Source organism: Vicugna pacos, chromosome 5 (genome assembly GCF_048564905.1).
Source record: "Vicugna pacos chromosome 5, VicPac4, whole genome shotgun sequence".
Taxonomy (NCBI): Eukaryota; Metazoa; Chordata; class Mammalia; order Artiodactyla; family Camelidae; genus Vicugna; species Vicugna pacos.
The window spans coordinates 55,296,513-55,309,443 of record NC_132991.1 but is presented as its reverse complement, the minus strand read 5'-3'; the positions used below and the strand labels follow the sequence as shown (position 1 = coordinate 55,309,443).

The following is a 12,931-nucleotide window of genomic DNA, read 5'->3' as shown; positions in this document are numbered from 1 at the left end:
GATCCAGAAATCAATGGGACATAATAAAAGCAGTTCTAAGAAGGAAGCTTATAGTAAGACTAAGTAAGTATAGAGGATATTATACTAAGTGAAGTAAGTCAGAGTAAGATAAATATAGAATGATCTCACATATAGAATCTGAAAAATAAAATTAGAAGTCAGATATAGAGGAGAAATAGTGGTTTCCAAAAGGGATAGGGTGAGGAGTGGGTGAAACAGATGTAAGGAATTAAGAGGTGTAAATGTCAAGTTATACAATAAATAAAACACAAGGATATAATACACAGCATAGGGAATATGATCAATAATATTAAGATAACTTTTTATGAGGACAGAGGATTACTAGACTTACTGTAGTGATAATTTTATAATATATGAAAATATCCAATCATTATGTAATATACTTGAAACTAGCTTAATTTTGTACATTGACTACATTTCAATATCAAAATATTATGAAATTAAAAGCATATCAGTGAGGTCTGGTACAATGTCGAGGAGCCTAATATGTCTGTAGAGAGATGAGACAGAACAAAGGAAGTATTTGATAATAATATCCACCACAATTGCTTCAATTGTATGTTATACTGGAGGTTCTAATCAGTGCAATTAGGCAAGAAAAGGAAATAAAAAGGCATCCATGTTCAATGAGAAGAAGTAAAAACTACCTTTATTTTTATCAACATGATCATTTATGTAGGATATCAACTGGCATCTAGGAAAGAAACTACCAGTGTTTTTATCAATACAAGATACAAGATAAATATTTTAAAATAATTGCTTCTATATCCTATCAAATAATCAGAATTTGAAATAAAAATACAAATTGCAATAGCATAAAATTATGAAATATCTAGGGATGAATCTGTCAAAAGATGTGTAGGAGCTGTACACTTCAAATTACATAAAGTACATGGTAAGAAAAATAAAGTAAAATCTAATAAATGGAGAGAGGTATTTGATTCTTGAGTCAGAAGACCCAGTATTATCAAGATACCTATTTTGCTCAAACTGTCCTACAGAGTCAATACAATTCCAAACAAAACAGCAGTTAAGATTTCTTGGCGGAAACTGAAAGATGATTTTTTAAATTTACATAAAAATGTAAAGGGCTTTGATTAACCAAACAACTTCAAAATAGAAAAACAAACTTGGAAAGCAAGCACTACAGATTTAAAGAATTATTAAATGTACAATAATCAAGACAGTATACAGACAAATAGGTAAAAGAGCAGAAAGAGAGTCCAAAATTACCCTAACACAACTGATTTTTGACAGAAGCAAAGACAAAATGTCAAAGAGTTTGATAACTCTGTAATGAAGCACTTCTAGCAGCTTGGGGTGCCATCATGCCTACTATCAGTGGTCACGCCTAATGGGTACTCTCAGGGCCAGAATCTGATCCACTGCACTAGATGTCACTAAAATCCGCCAGGACTACTTGACTAGTAAATGTTGTCAGGCAAAAAGTAAGAGGAAACCTGGGGCACTCTGCTGCTCTCCAAAAACAAAGATGCTTTCAGAGATGTCTGGGAACAAACAATAAAAGGCCAATTTGAAAAGAATTCCCATTGAAAAAAAGTGGTGAAAAAACTGAATATTGGAAAATAATAATTACAGTAAATTGGAATGTGCTGAGTTTGCCATATAAACAGTTAAGTCCCTGATAATACTAAAAGGTACATGCAACAAGCGTAGAATAAAAGACTATCAATACAGTTCAATTTCTAATATTTAAAAAATTTCTATATAACAGTATATATTGGTATAACCAAGTTATGTAAATCTTACACTTACATTTATTGTTGACAATAAATAACCTAAAATGATTATTTAGATTACTCATATTATTTTAGACCAGTATTTATTGACATAGTTGTCGATGTTATCCTATTAAATGAAAAAGCAATCTATGAAACAGCCTGTAAGGTCTAATAATATCAGTTTATTTATTGGAATATGTAAATATTCATAGAAATGTTATGCAATTTGTATGTTTGTTTGTAGTTGTGTGTGTGTATATCAATACATTAATAGGGTGGTGCTGGAACTACAAATGAGTTTTCTTTCTCTTTATACTGATTTATACTTTAAATCATAAAATATTTTATATTATTTAAAATTAGAAACAGTTACTATAAAAAGAATTAACTGGTGGGGAAAAATTGACAACTTTCTCCAAGAAAAGCTGATTCTAAGAAAAACAATCAACTATGTCATTTTTTTCTATAGGAATCACAAGTGTAGTTTATGATATGAGAGATAAAATCAAAAGTAGTTATATCAAAAAAAGTAGTTAAATAATAAATAGGAAAGTATTTTTTATAGTATAGTCACAATATAATATGACTAAAATAGAGTAAACATTTTCAGAACTTTCAGTTTTGTATAATACACGTCAGTTGGGGTAACTGTTTCATCATCATCTCACAAAGTGAACTTTCAAAAATCAAAACTAGCAAAAGCTTGTCCTCAAATAGTCTCAATGAGAGATTAAAGCTCAGCCAACCTTTCTGTCACTCTCTTCTCTGCTTCTACGCCGCTGTTCCTCTATCCTAGCTTCTCTTTTAACATCTTCTCCGATCCTCATCAGGAGTAACATCTCTTTTGTCTTCCATTCCTAGAGAGCACAATGTGACTGTACTCAGTATTTACTCACAGTAAACCTCTGTATTTTTTCTACTACCAACAAGCAAGTTAAAACAAGTCAAGAGTCTAACAGAAACCAGGTCAAGTACGACTAAAGTTACACATTTGCTTTAAAATGGGTTTTCTTTACTGCACTTTTATCAGGAATACAAGGACGATTATTTTTAATCAGAGCTAAATTAAAAATGTTTTCGTTTCCACACTGAGGGCTACAGGAGTGTTAAGCAGTGTCTAGTCACTTTTACCATCATCTCTTTAAAAGCAGACATTGGCTCATATGTAGTTGTGGTGTCAGCCTCATTATTTTATGTAACAACTTGCATGTTAACAGCTGTGAAGAAAGATCAATGTGGGTAAATTATTCAGCTCTGAAATGGCTTCAAGAAGTACGATGGACAGCTAAAATTATTTACAAATGAAACAATATATACAATTTTTCTCTCAATATTTTAAGTTTGTTATTTCTCACCTCTTCAATTTTTCTACGGAGGTTAAGTTTTCTTCTTGTGTATTCCCGCTGTCTTCTTTCTTCTCTATCCAACCGGAGTAGACGTTGCTCTTCTGCTGTGCGCTCAAGTTGTTCTAATTCCCTACTTACCATATCCAAATATCTAAATAAAGATACAAATACAACTGAAGATGAATTGGGGGTTTCCTTTATGATGGCATCATCTGCTTAGATATTCCAAAACCACCTCCTTGCTTGCTTTTTATCTCTTGAGCTACAGGAATTTTACAGGTTTTCTATCAGCTCTTTTTATGGACTTTAAGCCAGGCTGACCCATGAACTCACTGTATTTCACTAATTATAGAAGTCTCCCTATGAGGTAAGTATCTGCTGTTATGGCTAAGACAATGATGAAATGTGGAGCAGACTGGTAAAAAATCATTTTCCACAGCGTGTATTCATAACTCAGTAGGCTTAGAAATGTAAGTTTGTAAAGAAGGCTGAAATAACTGAAACACTGACTTCAAATATGGAAAAAAATCAGATTTGAATATCCCAAAATGTATGCTGAGTCCCTTGTAATTTATAAGGCCTTGAACAAACCTTCCATCTACAGTCTTGGTCCCTGGTATGTCAATATGTATTATGGAACTATTATGGAACGTCTAAGAGTCCGGTAATTCAGCCTAATTCCTAACCTTAATGGAGAAGGAAGAACAAGAACTATAAAATCTCTTCACCTCCTAAGAAATGGTCTTGACCACAGAAAGGTAATGATTGAATGAATGTAAGCAGATAATATCTAAACAGCTTTTACAGTTCTTTTAGAGATAATGCATATTTATATCAGTATTAGATGAAGTCATATAAAACTTCCTTTCCTGACTTTACTTAATTCCCTCAAACTTAATGCTGTCAGCCTTAAAGATGAATCAGTTAAAAATAAACTATTAGAGGCATATGCTAAAGATACTTTCCCTCCATCTCCTACTATAGGAAGGATTTTGGATCTCATTTGTTCTTCAGTTACTAGATTGGATTACCTCTTGGATGCCCAGCAACACTATCTTCTCTGGTAGAAATTCCTCCTCATATCCTTGGCACCAAAGTTCCCAATTCCTATACCTCTTGGTCTCCCTTCCTCTCCATACTGAGGGCAACAGTGGAATTAAATAGTGTCCAGTACTTTAAAATTTCCTTCCTTCAATCCTTTATAGTGTTTTCCAACTTATTTGGGTCCACAATATATACATAAAATATACATTAATTTCAGTCTTACCTCTGCCTTATTAATCGTTCCTGGTCCTTAACAGACTGGGTGCCTTCTTGCAACAACCAGTTTTGAAACTGTGCAACATTAGAATGTCCAGGTATTTGACTATTTTCCTGCAGTTTATTCACTTGTTTTGAAAGCATTTTCTATCAAAAAAAAGTGTGTATTACACACACACACACATATAGACATGCATATGTATGTATATACGTATATAAAAATTTTAACATTTTCCAGAAATAAAACTGTCTTTTGATATGCCTTTTCATATTTAGTATTTAATAAAATTCCCATACTCTGTAAGTAGCTAAATTTGTTTAACTGTATTTAAATCTATTTTGAATCCACTGCAGACATGGACAACTGAACTAAAGATTTCTCTCTCTGAAAATAAAAGATAAACACTTTTATTTTACTTTTCTACCCATTCTGAAGAAATTTAAATACCGAGAAAGTGGAAGAGAAACTCTAGGCACAGAGGAGGGAATGGGGGAAAAAATAAAACACTTAAAAGTATAGTGAAGTCTTTCTAATTTTTATATAATTCTCTTGACCTTAGAACATAGATTTGTAAAAGTACACCTATACACACTTTTCTCAGTTTTATCCAACTCTCTTGACTCTAAAACTTGAATTCACTCACGCACCTGTACACTCAGGCACACACGTACAAACAGTCTTACACAGACTTTGAATCAAAATTTGAAAGGAAGTCACTATACCCACTCTATACCAAATCATTCCACTTCACCTTTAAGAACAACAATTTTTACTGAGTGAGCACATCTGCGTGTGTGTGGGTACAAACATACACTGTACATGTTCTTTGAGTCATCTCTAGGATGTTGTAACTATTCATACTGTTCCTCTCCTGTTACTGAAGCTGTTTTGGCTTCCAGTTTAAGAATCTTGCTTCCACAACAGTCACTTCCTATTGGCTTCAGCTCAGGTAGGAGGGACACATCTGACTAGCAAATTAATTATGAAATTTTGTCAGCTACCACCGGCATATTAACAGATGACCTGGTCCTTTTCCCTTCCTTGGCCCAATACAGCAACCTCAAAATATTATTTATTCCTGATCTAAATTTTTACTTGGAAAATTATTGAGTTTGTCAAAATTAAAGGTAAAATATTGTAAAACAAACAAAAACTTTGCAAACTTTTCTTCCAAACCCTATGTAAAGAAACCAAATTTAAGTATTTAACTTACTTGTTCTCTTATATAGTTTCTTTCAAAGTCTAATTTTAAACTGGTAAGATATTGCCTGTACTTATTCAATTCCCTCAAGGTACATACAATCTAAAAAAAAACACAAAATATTAACAAAATATATATAAATACAAATACTTTAAAATCATAGCACTTTCCAGTTGAAAAATATGAATAATATACCATTTGAAAACATTCTGGTAGAATAATAAATTGCTAACAAGTTTATAAGTAGTATCTCTCTGAAATTGTTAATCTATAGGAAATTGCTATCCAAAAAACATTACTTTATTAATATGACTCAGCCATGATAAGGGATGGAGCACAAACAACTGGAGTTATTAAAATAAAATACCAATAATAATTTTCAACCCCAATGAGAATAGAGTCTATCAAGCCTCTATCAGGCTGATTTTGCTAAGTTCTTATTTTGTCTTTGGTTTTTTGGAAGTATATGGGACATAATCCCTGACAAGCATACAGTACCATTAAAGACAAAGAAAAAAGACTATGATGTAGCTGGGAAAATTATATTTATATCCTCAAATTACTTGGTAATCATATTTTGACATTACAAAGAAAAAACATGAAGGAAGAAGTAGTTTCATTTAGAAACAACTGTTGTCTGATTTCCCTTGACACAAATACTGAGTAATTTGTGGAATTTCCCATTAATGCATGGTGAGGTAACAGAAGCAAGCTTATTTGGTTCTGGAGGTTTTCAATGATTAAAAAGAAGTAATCTTCAACCCACTTTATTATTGCTGGTAATGTAGCCACCTTTCTTTAATCTCCTCAGGATATCTTTACGCTTATGGTAGGCTCTTAAGTGTGGATCATGGAGACTTTTATATTGGTTTTCCAAAAGGTGACAGTAAGGATCAGTCAGGTTAAAACCGTAAGAAGGTCGAAAAAGCTGCAAACATAGATTCAAGCATAATACAAATGTACAATTAATGAATTTCACTTTTAAAATATCAACCTATTAAAATGACTAGATTGTTCATGAAAATAAGAAGACTGTGAAGTGGGGAAAAGCCAGCAACAACAAGATTTGGAATGGTAACATTAATTGTTTATCCCTACCTCTTTTCTTCACTGAACTCAATTATTCTAAAACCCATCCTCACTCAATTAATTTCTGCCCCATCTCCATCAGTCCCTGACCCAAAGCTAGAGGAGAAAAGGAAAAGAAAGGAAATAGGATAAAATCTGTTTTAATGTATAAAGCTAATACTAAGATTCTTCCTTTTCCTCCTCCCTCTTCCAGATTAAGGCACTGCATTCGAAGGATAAAGGGATAATATCAATTATCATTAGTATAGCCCAATAATCTGAAAAAGAAGAAATATTAAAATATTTCATAAACATTCATGGAAACAACTTAGACAAAAAATAGTGAAAAGTAAACTCAGATGTTAAAGATGATGGATTAGAGTTACTGTATTTTCTGGTCTTACCTAATCTAAGAAACCAAATGATTTCAGAGTGCTACAGTCAGGAAAACTTTAAAGTCTATATTATAAAGTTCAACATATTGAAGAACCAGTTAGAAAGGATATTAATAGGGACTGAGGTTTCTCCATTTGTGTAAAGACCTTACACAATAAGGTCCTATGCAATAACCATTAACACATAAAAAAGGAAAATATCAAGTAATAGTTTCTATATCCATTACTTTAGAGGAACCAGATGAGTTATTTAATCTCATTTGTAAATTAAAACATTACCAAAGAGAGGGTGTTTAATTTTTTTTGGTGTGAGTACTTCGCCCATTTTTCAATAACAGGATGGTGATAATGAGCAATGGGGAACCCGTAAAAGGGAAAAGGGAGGATGGAAGTAAGTGTGGAAGTTGTCCAAATGTTGTGTTTGCAACCTATCTCTGTTTTTCTTTAGGTTTTCTTGGCCAGAACAACAGAAATTTCAGTCTAAAGTAACGTCTAAGCAGGAATTGGCTCAAGGGAAAGGCAACTAGAATGTGTGGGAGATGTGACAATCCTGAGAGTACCTGCCCTGTTTGCAGGCATCCAATTCAACTTCTATGACCCCATGCATTGTTCACCAATCCAGACCCGTCTGCGGGTACCAATTTGTGACCTCTGTGTTCAGTCTGGCAGTAGCCACTTCAGTCAGATTCTGACCACTCAGGAGCCTGGCTGAGTGGAACCCTAAAAGGAACTCCCTCAAGGTAAATGTGAGGATGCTGTGTATGTGGGTAAAGGGGCAGCCTAGAGGAACCTGACAGGAAGCTAGTGTTCCTTATCCATTTAAAAGCTTTCTTGGTAAGTTTCTGGCCTCTTGCTTAATACCAGACTGTAATCTCTTCCAAGGGGCCTAAGTCATAAAGTGGAATGCCTAATTACCAGTATCTCCTTGAGAAGGCAAATTAAAAAAAAAAAAAAAAGGTAGCTTGGGAAGGGGTGGGGGGACTCTATAGAGCAATGTCTTGAATTCAGTGGGACCAGGCATAAAGCCTGATTCTTTCCTGTAAGGGAAACAATCATGAGTCAAGGAGTAGATTGTTTCTTTTAGATGTTGACATTTAGCTGTTCAACTTCTTTTAGATGCCGAATTTTCGCTTTGATGACATATATTTCTCAAGAGCATCCTGGGCTACTGACCTGTAAACAACACTTTTTATACAAATCCATTCATTAGTGTCAGGGTAACCCTTCTGTTGTCAATTAAAATAATTGGTTTCCCCTTGGAAAGAAAAAAAAAGAAACTACAAGTTTGAATATTAAGCATGCCTGCATTGAGGAAATTGTACTAAAAGAAAAAGAAAGATAGCACAAATCCAGTCTTCAGGGAAATCATGCCTAACTATGATTAAATAAAGAGTTTAGTGGAAAATTAATGTCATAAAGAATAGAGAACGTCTTTTAAAAAAGAAGTTTATCAACTAGTATTCGACAATTAATATTCAACAGAGAAAATGTAACATAGCAAACAATATATTTGAGGAAGCAGACAAAACACAGAGTTAATTTTACATATTAAAGAGGAGTGATACAAGTTTCAAGCATGCCTAAAGACAGATGACTTGTACAGATGTGACTCCATCAAACTGTATGAGGTGGGCATTTTTTAAGTTTAGTTGCTCTATTCTAGTAGAATAGATTTGGTTTTAAAATGGGAAATTATGTATGTCCCACCAAATAAAATTTACTTTAAGAAATCACGTTTATTCGGCAAGCATCAAATATAAAGGGCCCCTACTCATTTCCTATGACATCATAGAGAGTAGATGGGTAAGGAGCAGTCACTTGGAATTCTTCCTTATAGAATTCTTGCAATATTGATCAAAGCAACCACTTAGAAAGAATGTATGGAAACTCCTTCAGCATGAGTTACAGAGTCAAGGAATGGGGAGGTTTGAGGGTCGGGGTAGCCTTGAGGACTTAAAAACATAAAAGGGTATGAGGGCAGTATACACTATAACCCAGTATGATTATATTATAAAATTACAGTGTTGAGTAAAATTATACTCAATGGCAATGCGAATTCTAAGGAAATATAAGCTAATTGGGGACTGTGATAGTTGAGAAGGAATCTTGAAAGATGGCCCAAATTCACAGCTGGGAGAAGAGCAGAAGATATGCCAGGTTTGGGAAGCACAGAAACATTAACATGGTTTACGTCAGTAGGTGTACAAGTCCCTAACTGGAAAAAGCTGAGGCTCTGCAGTGGAGAAAAGACTGGACGGGCAGCTGGAGCAAATCATGGCGCCTCCTCAGGGAGACAGAGCCTTCTTATATTAAAATGAGGTTAAAATACTAAACCCGGTAACTCATTTCAACTCTTTTCTCCTCACTTCGTGTGTGAAACAGAATTCAGCTCAAAATAAAACAAAGAAAATTGTTCAGTAATGAGAGTTCTGTCCAAGTTATTACTGGTTAAAATCACAACATGAAATTAAATGCCAGCCAGTACAGATAACCTTCCACCTTTCAACTAAACACGCTTCTAAGTAAATTAAATCTCACTGATTAGGTACATGTGATGTGGTATAACGTTAGCGTGCTTCCATGAATTATAAATTAAGACAGACAGAACTGAGTATCTAAACTTTCTAGCCCATAATTTTGTCCGAACCATACTAGATGAAGTTACTTGGCATGCACTGCAAACAATACCTTTAGATATGGGTTTGATTATGTTCCTCCCCTGACCCCCCAAATATCAGTGCAAATTCCCTTAATTAAGGACTTTGTGTGATGTAGCTAGCGCCTGAATTCAACAGCAAGTAGAAAAGGACAAAAACCAAAGTAGACAATTAAAAATTACTTTACCTTTTCACTTAATTTCGTAGTATAGAATAAAGTATTGCTTCCTGGGATCAGAGGCAGCTTGACCCCAAGAGGCAGATCCAGTAGTTGAGCCGCTCCGACCCCCGGAAGGTGGGTTTTTTGCACGCCCTGTCAGATATATTGGGAATTTGGTCTTTCCTTTACTCATTTAGTTTAAAGCAATCTCTGCTACTCCAACCAAAGGAACCGAAGAGTCACACAGTCAGGGTCCGAGGGGCCCGCCCTGCCAGGCAGCCCCGAGGGCCTCCCGCCTCCCGAGTCACCAGCCAGTCGCGGCCAGTGCCTGCCCAGCCCCGCCGCCCCAGCCCCGCCGCCGCCGGCCGCGCCGCACGTGGACGCCAGGAGCGGGCGTTACTGACGGACAGCACGTGACTCGTCCGGGGCTAGCCCCGCCCCGTCCCCAGGCCAGGGGCCCGGCGGAGGACAGCGACACCAGGCTGGCTGCCACTCACGTCTCCGCACTGCTGGCTGTCCTCGGCGAGGCCGCTGGAGGCCGTCTTGCTGGCGGCGACGTTGGCAGCCTTGGAGCAGGCGCTGAGGTACAGCTCCATAGCCGACCTGGGCCCCTCCGCGCTCCCGCCGCCCTTCCCTCCCGCCTCCCCTCGCACCCTTTCCCCGTCGTCGTCCCTCCGTCCCGACCGGACCCGGAGTGGCCGGTACCTCGCGTCGCCGAGGCCCTCCCTCGCGGCGTTCCAGGCTCCGAACGTGCGGGCGCCGGAAGCACAGCGCGCCCCCGAGGGCCGACCCCTCGCGCCTAAGGCTGGAGCGCCGCGGAGCTGCGGAAATCCGGGCTGGGGGCTGGCACCTGAGCACCAAGGGCGAAGTATTGTTGCTCTCTGATGCCCACAGCTCTCAGTCAAACCGAACCCCAATCAAACGTACAAAGCTTTGCTGGCAGGTTAGCTGGCTGATATCTCGTAACCTCCAGGAAGGTTTGGTTTCCTGCGGAAAACAAACAAAACAGGCCTGATTGTACAGCGCTTTCTAGGGCCAGAGGCTCTGGCTTTCTACATGTGCTCCCTTGGAGCCACTGTGCCCGTAGTCCATCCCCAGGTCCCATAACCTCTTTCCACTCCAGGTCCAGGTGGCATACTGTCCTCCTCCCTCCTCTAGGCGTCCTCCTCCATTTCTAGCTCTGCTCTCTCTCCCACTCCCTCCTCTCTGCCTCCCTTGCTTTCCCATTTATCCTTCTTTCTCCTCACAAACATCTGTTACCGGGAGGAGGGGAATACAAGTTACCTCAGTCCTTAGTGAATTTTTAATGGGAGACAAAGAGTGTGATGTAAACAATTTTATTAGTGAAGTAAAAAGGTAGTAAAGTATAGTACACCCCCGAGCATTAGAGGTTGGCCAGACCAAGAGAGGGAAAATGGCGCTGGCCTTTGTTTTTTCTGTTCTTACAGCCTGGCTTAGGGGCGTTTTTATAATTGGTTGATTCAGGGCTCAGGTTCTTTGAGTGATCAGGCTGATTAACTGGCTCATGTTCTTCCAGCTCAGGCTGATTGAGGGCTCACATTCCTTGTGCTCAGGCTGATTGAAGGCTCCTGGTCCTTCTCAGGTACTCCCATCTCTTTTGTGCATGTTCTTACCCATGATGCACACAGAGAAACCTCCCGGAGGGGGCTCCAACTGGGATATTACTTACATTATAGTGAGCATTGAGTCAAGTTAAGCCTGGTCCTTCTCTCTACTATGCAGCGTTTGATCCTAGCTGGCTTCTTTGCTGGCCTTCATTTAGAGAAAGTAAAAAGTTTTTGAAGCCCCTTATCATGAGTACAAGTGTACTGTTCTTTTCTTGGTTGCTCCCCACTCCTTCCTCTCCACTTGCCCAGTGCTCATTTCTATCTAACTGCCTGACACATCCGGGCAAAATTCATAAAGTGCTTGACTCCTTTGGGCCAGTCATTGAGCTGGGCACTGGGATTACAGTGATGAGAACAACATGGCCCCGGTCCTTCAAGGAGCTAAACTAGACTCTGAGGGTTTTGAGGGCAGAGACTGTCAGGAATGTGGACTTAGCCCTTAGATTCCTTTGTCTATTGTTGTTCTCTGTTATTTCTGGGACATTTCATTTATTGAAAATTAGCTAACTCCAGACATTACGCTACTCACTAATTTAATCTTTGTAACAGCTTTGTCAAAAATTACCCTATTTTTCCAAAGATTAAAGAAGAATGACAATCCCTATTAAATAGTGGCCCCAGAGGTATTTTCTTAATCAATACACTCTAATTTTACATCTGCTATATTTGTTTTAATACCATGCATATGCATAAGATGCCTAAATTTGAAATCTAACCTTGGGTTATAATCCACTGCCACATGGATGTCTCACAGTTATCTCAAATTCAATGTATTGTAATCTCAACCCACTCCTTTCATGCAAATAGGACAAAACAAAGGCGTTATTCTTCCTAAATTTCCCATCTCAGTGACAATATCAGTATCTACCCAAGCCAGAAACTGAGAAATCCTCCTAGATACTTCTCCTTTTTCTAATTCGCACATTCAGTTGACCTCTTAGTCCTTCTAATTTTATCATGAAATTAATTGGGCATCTCCTGTCTGTCTCTATAGTACTCCGCCAGCTAAACCAATCATTTTTTTTTTCAGTCTGTATGATCACCACAGCCTTATAACATCTCCCTGCTACCATTCATCCCAGCAGTCCAACTTTTATTGAATTGATCTTTGATGCCATTTCTCTCCCCTGCATTAAATCCTTAGTTGCCCTCAGGAAGACTTAAAGCATGTAACAGCCTCTGTGACTTGGTCCCTATATTAGTTTCCTGTACTTCTGTAAGAAATTACCACAATCTCAGTGGCTTGAAACAACACAACGGTATTATCTTATAATAATTGAGGTCGGCAGTCTGAAATGAATTTCATTATGCTAAAATCAAGGTATTGGCAAGGCTGCATTCTTCCGGAGGCTGTAGGGCACAATCTCTCTGTCTGGTCTAGAAGCCTCCTTTCCTTCCACTTCAAATCCAGTGTGTAGCATCTTCAGGTCTCTCTCTGACTCTGACCTCTGC

General features: G+C 37.7%; 1 protein-coding gene and 1 long non-coding RNA gene across 11 annotated transcripts in view; one reads left to right on the top strand and one right to left on the bottom strand.

Moving 5' to 3' along the window:
• Positions 1-10,453, bottom strand: part of FSIP2 (fibrous sheath interacting protein 2) — an 87,770-nt gene extending 77,317 nt beyond the window's left edge. For all 3 annotated transcript variants that reach the window (XM_072961269.1, XM_072961270.1, XM_072961271.1), the window contains exons 1-7: positions 10,349-10,453; positions 9,879-10,004; positions 6,338-6,499; positions 5,584-5,673; positions 4,377-4,516; positions 3,119-3,260; positions 2,510-2,620 (exon numbers count right to left, since the gene is read on the bottom strand). In XM_072961269.1, the coding sequence (XP_072817370.1) occupies positions 2,510-2,620; positions 3,119-3,260; positions 4,377-4,516; positions 5,584-5,673; positions 6,338-6,499; positions 9,879-10,004; positions 10,349-10,447 (870 nt within the window). In that variant the 5' untranslated portion in view covers positions 10,448-10,453. The remainder of the gene's footprint in view (positions 1-2,509; positions 2,621-3,118; positions 3,261-4,376; positions 4,517-5,583; positions 5,674-6,337; positions 6,500-9,878; positions 10,005-10,348) is intronic.
• LOC116280595 (uncharacterized) overlaps positions 10,340-12,931 on the top strand; it is a 559,775-nt gene continuing 557,183 nt past the window's right edge. For 7 of the 8 annotated variants that reach the window (XR_012072737.1, XR_012072734.1, XR_012072735.1 and 4 more), the window contains exon 1: positions 10,340-10,435. This is a non-coding gene — a long non-coding RNA (uncharacterized lncRNA). Of the gene's footprint in view, positions 10,436-10,648; positions 10,795-12,931 lie in introns of those variants that run through there. The other variant, XR_012072733.1, reaches the window with a different exon arrangement.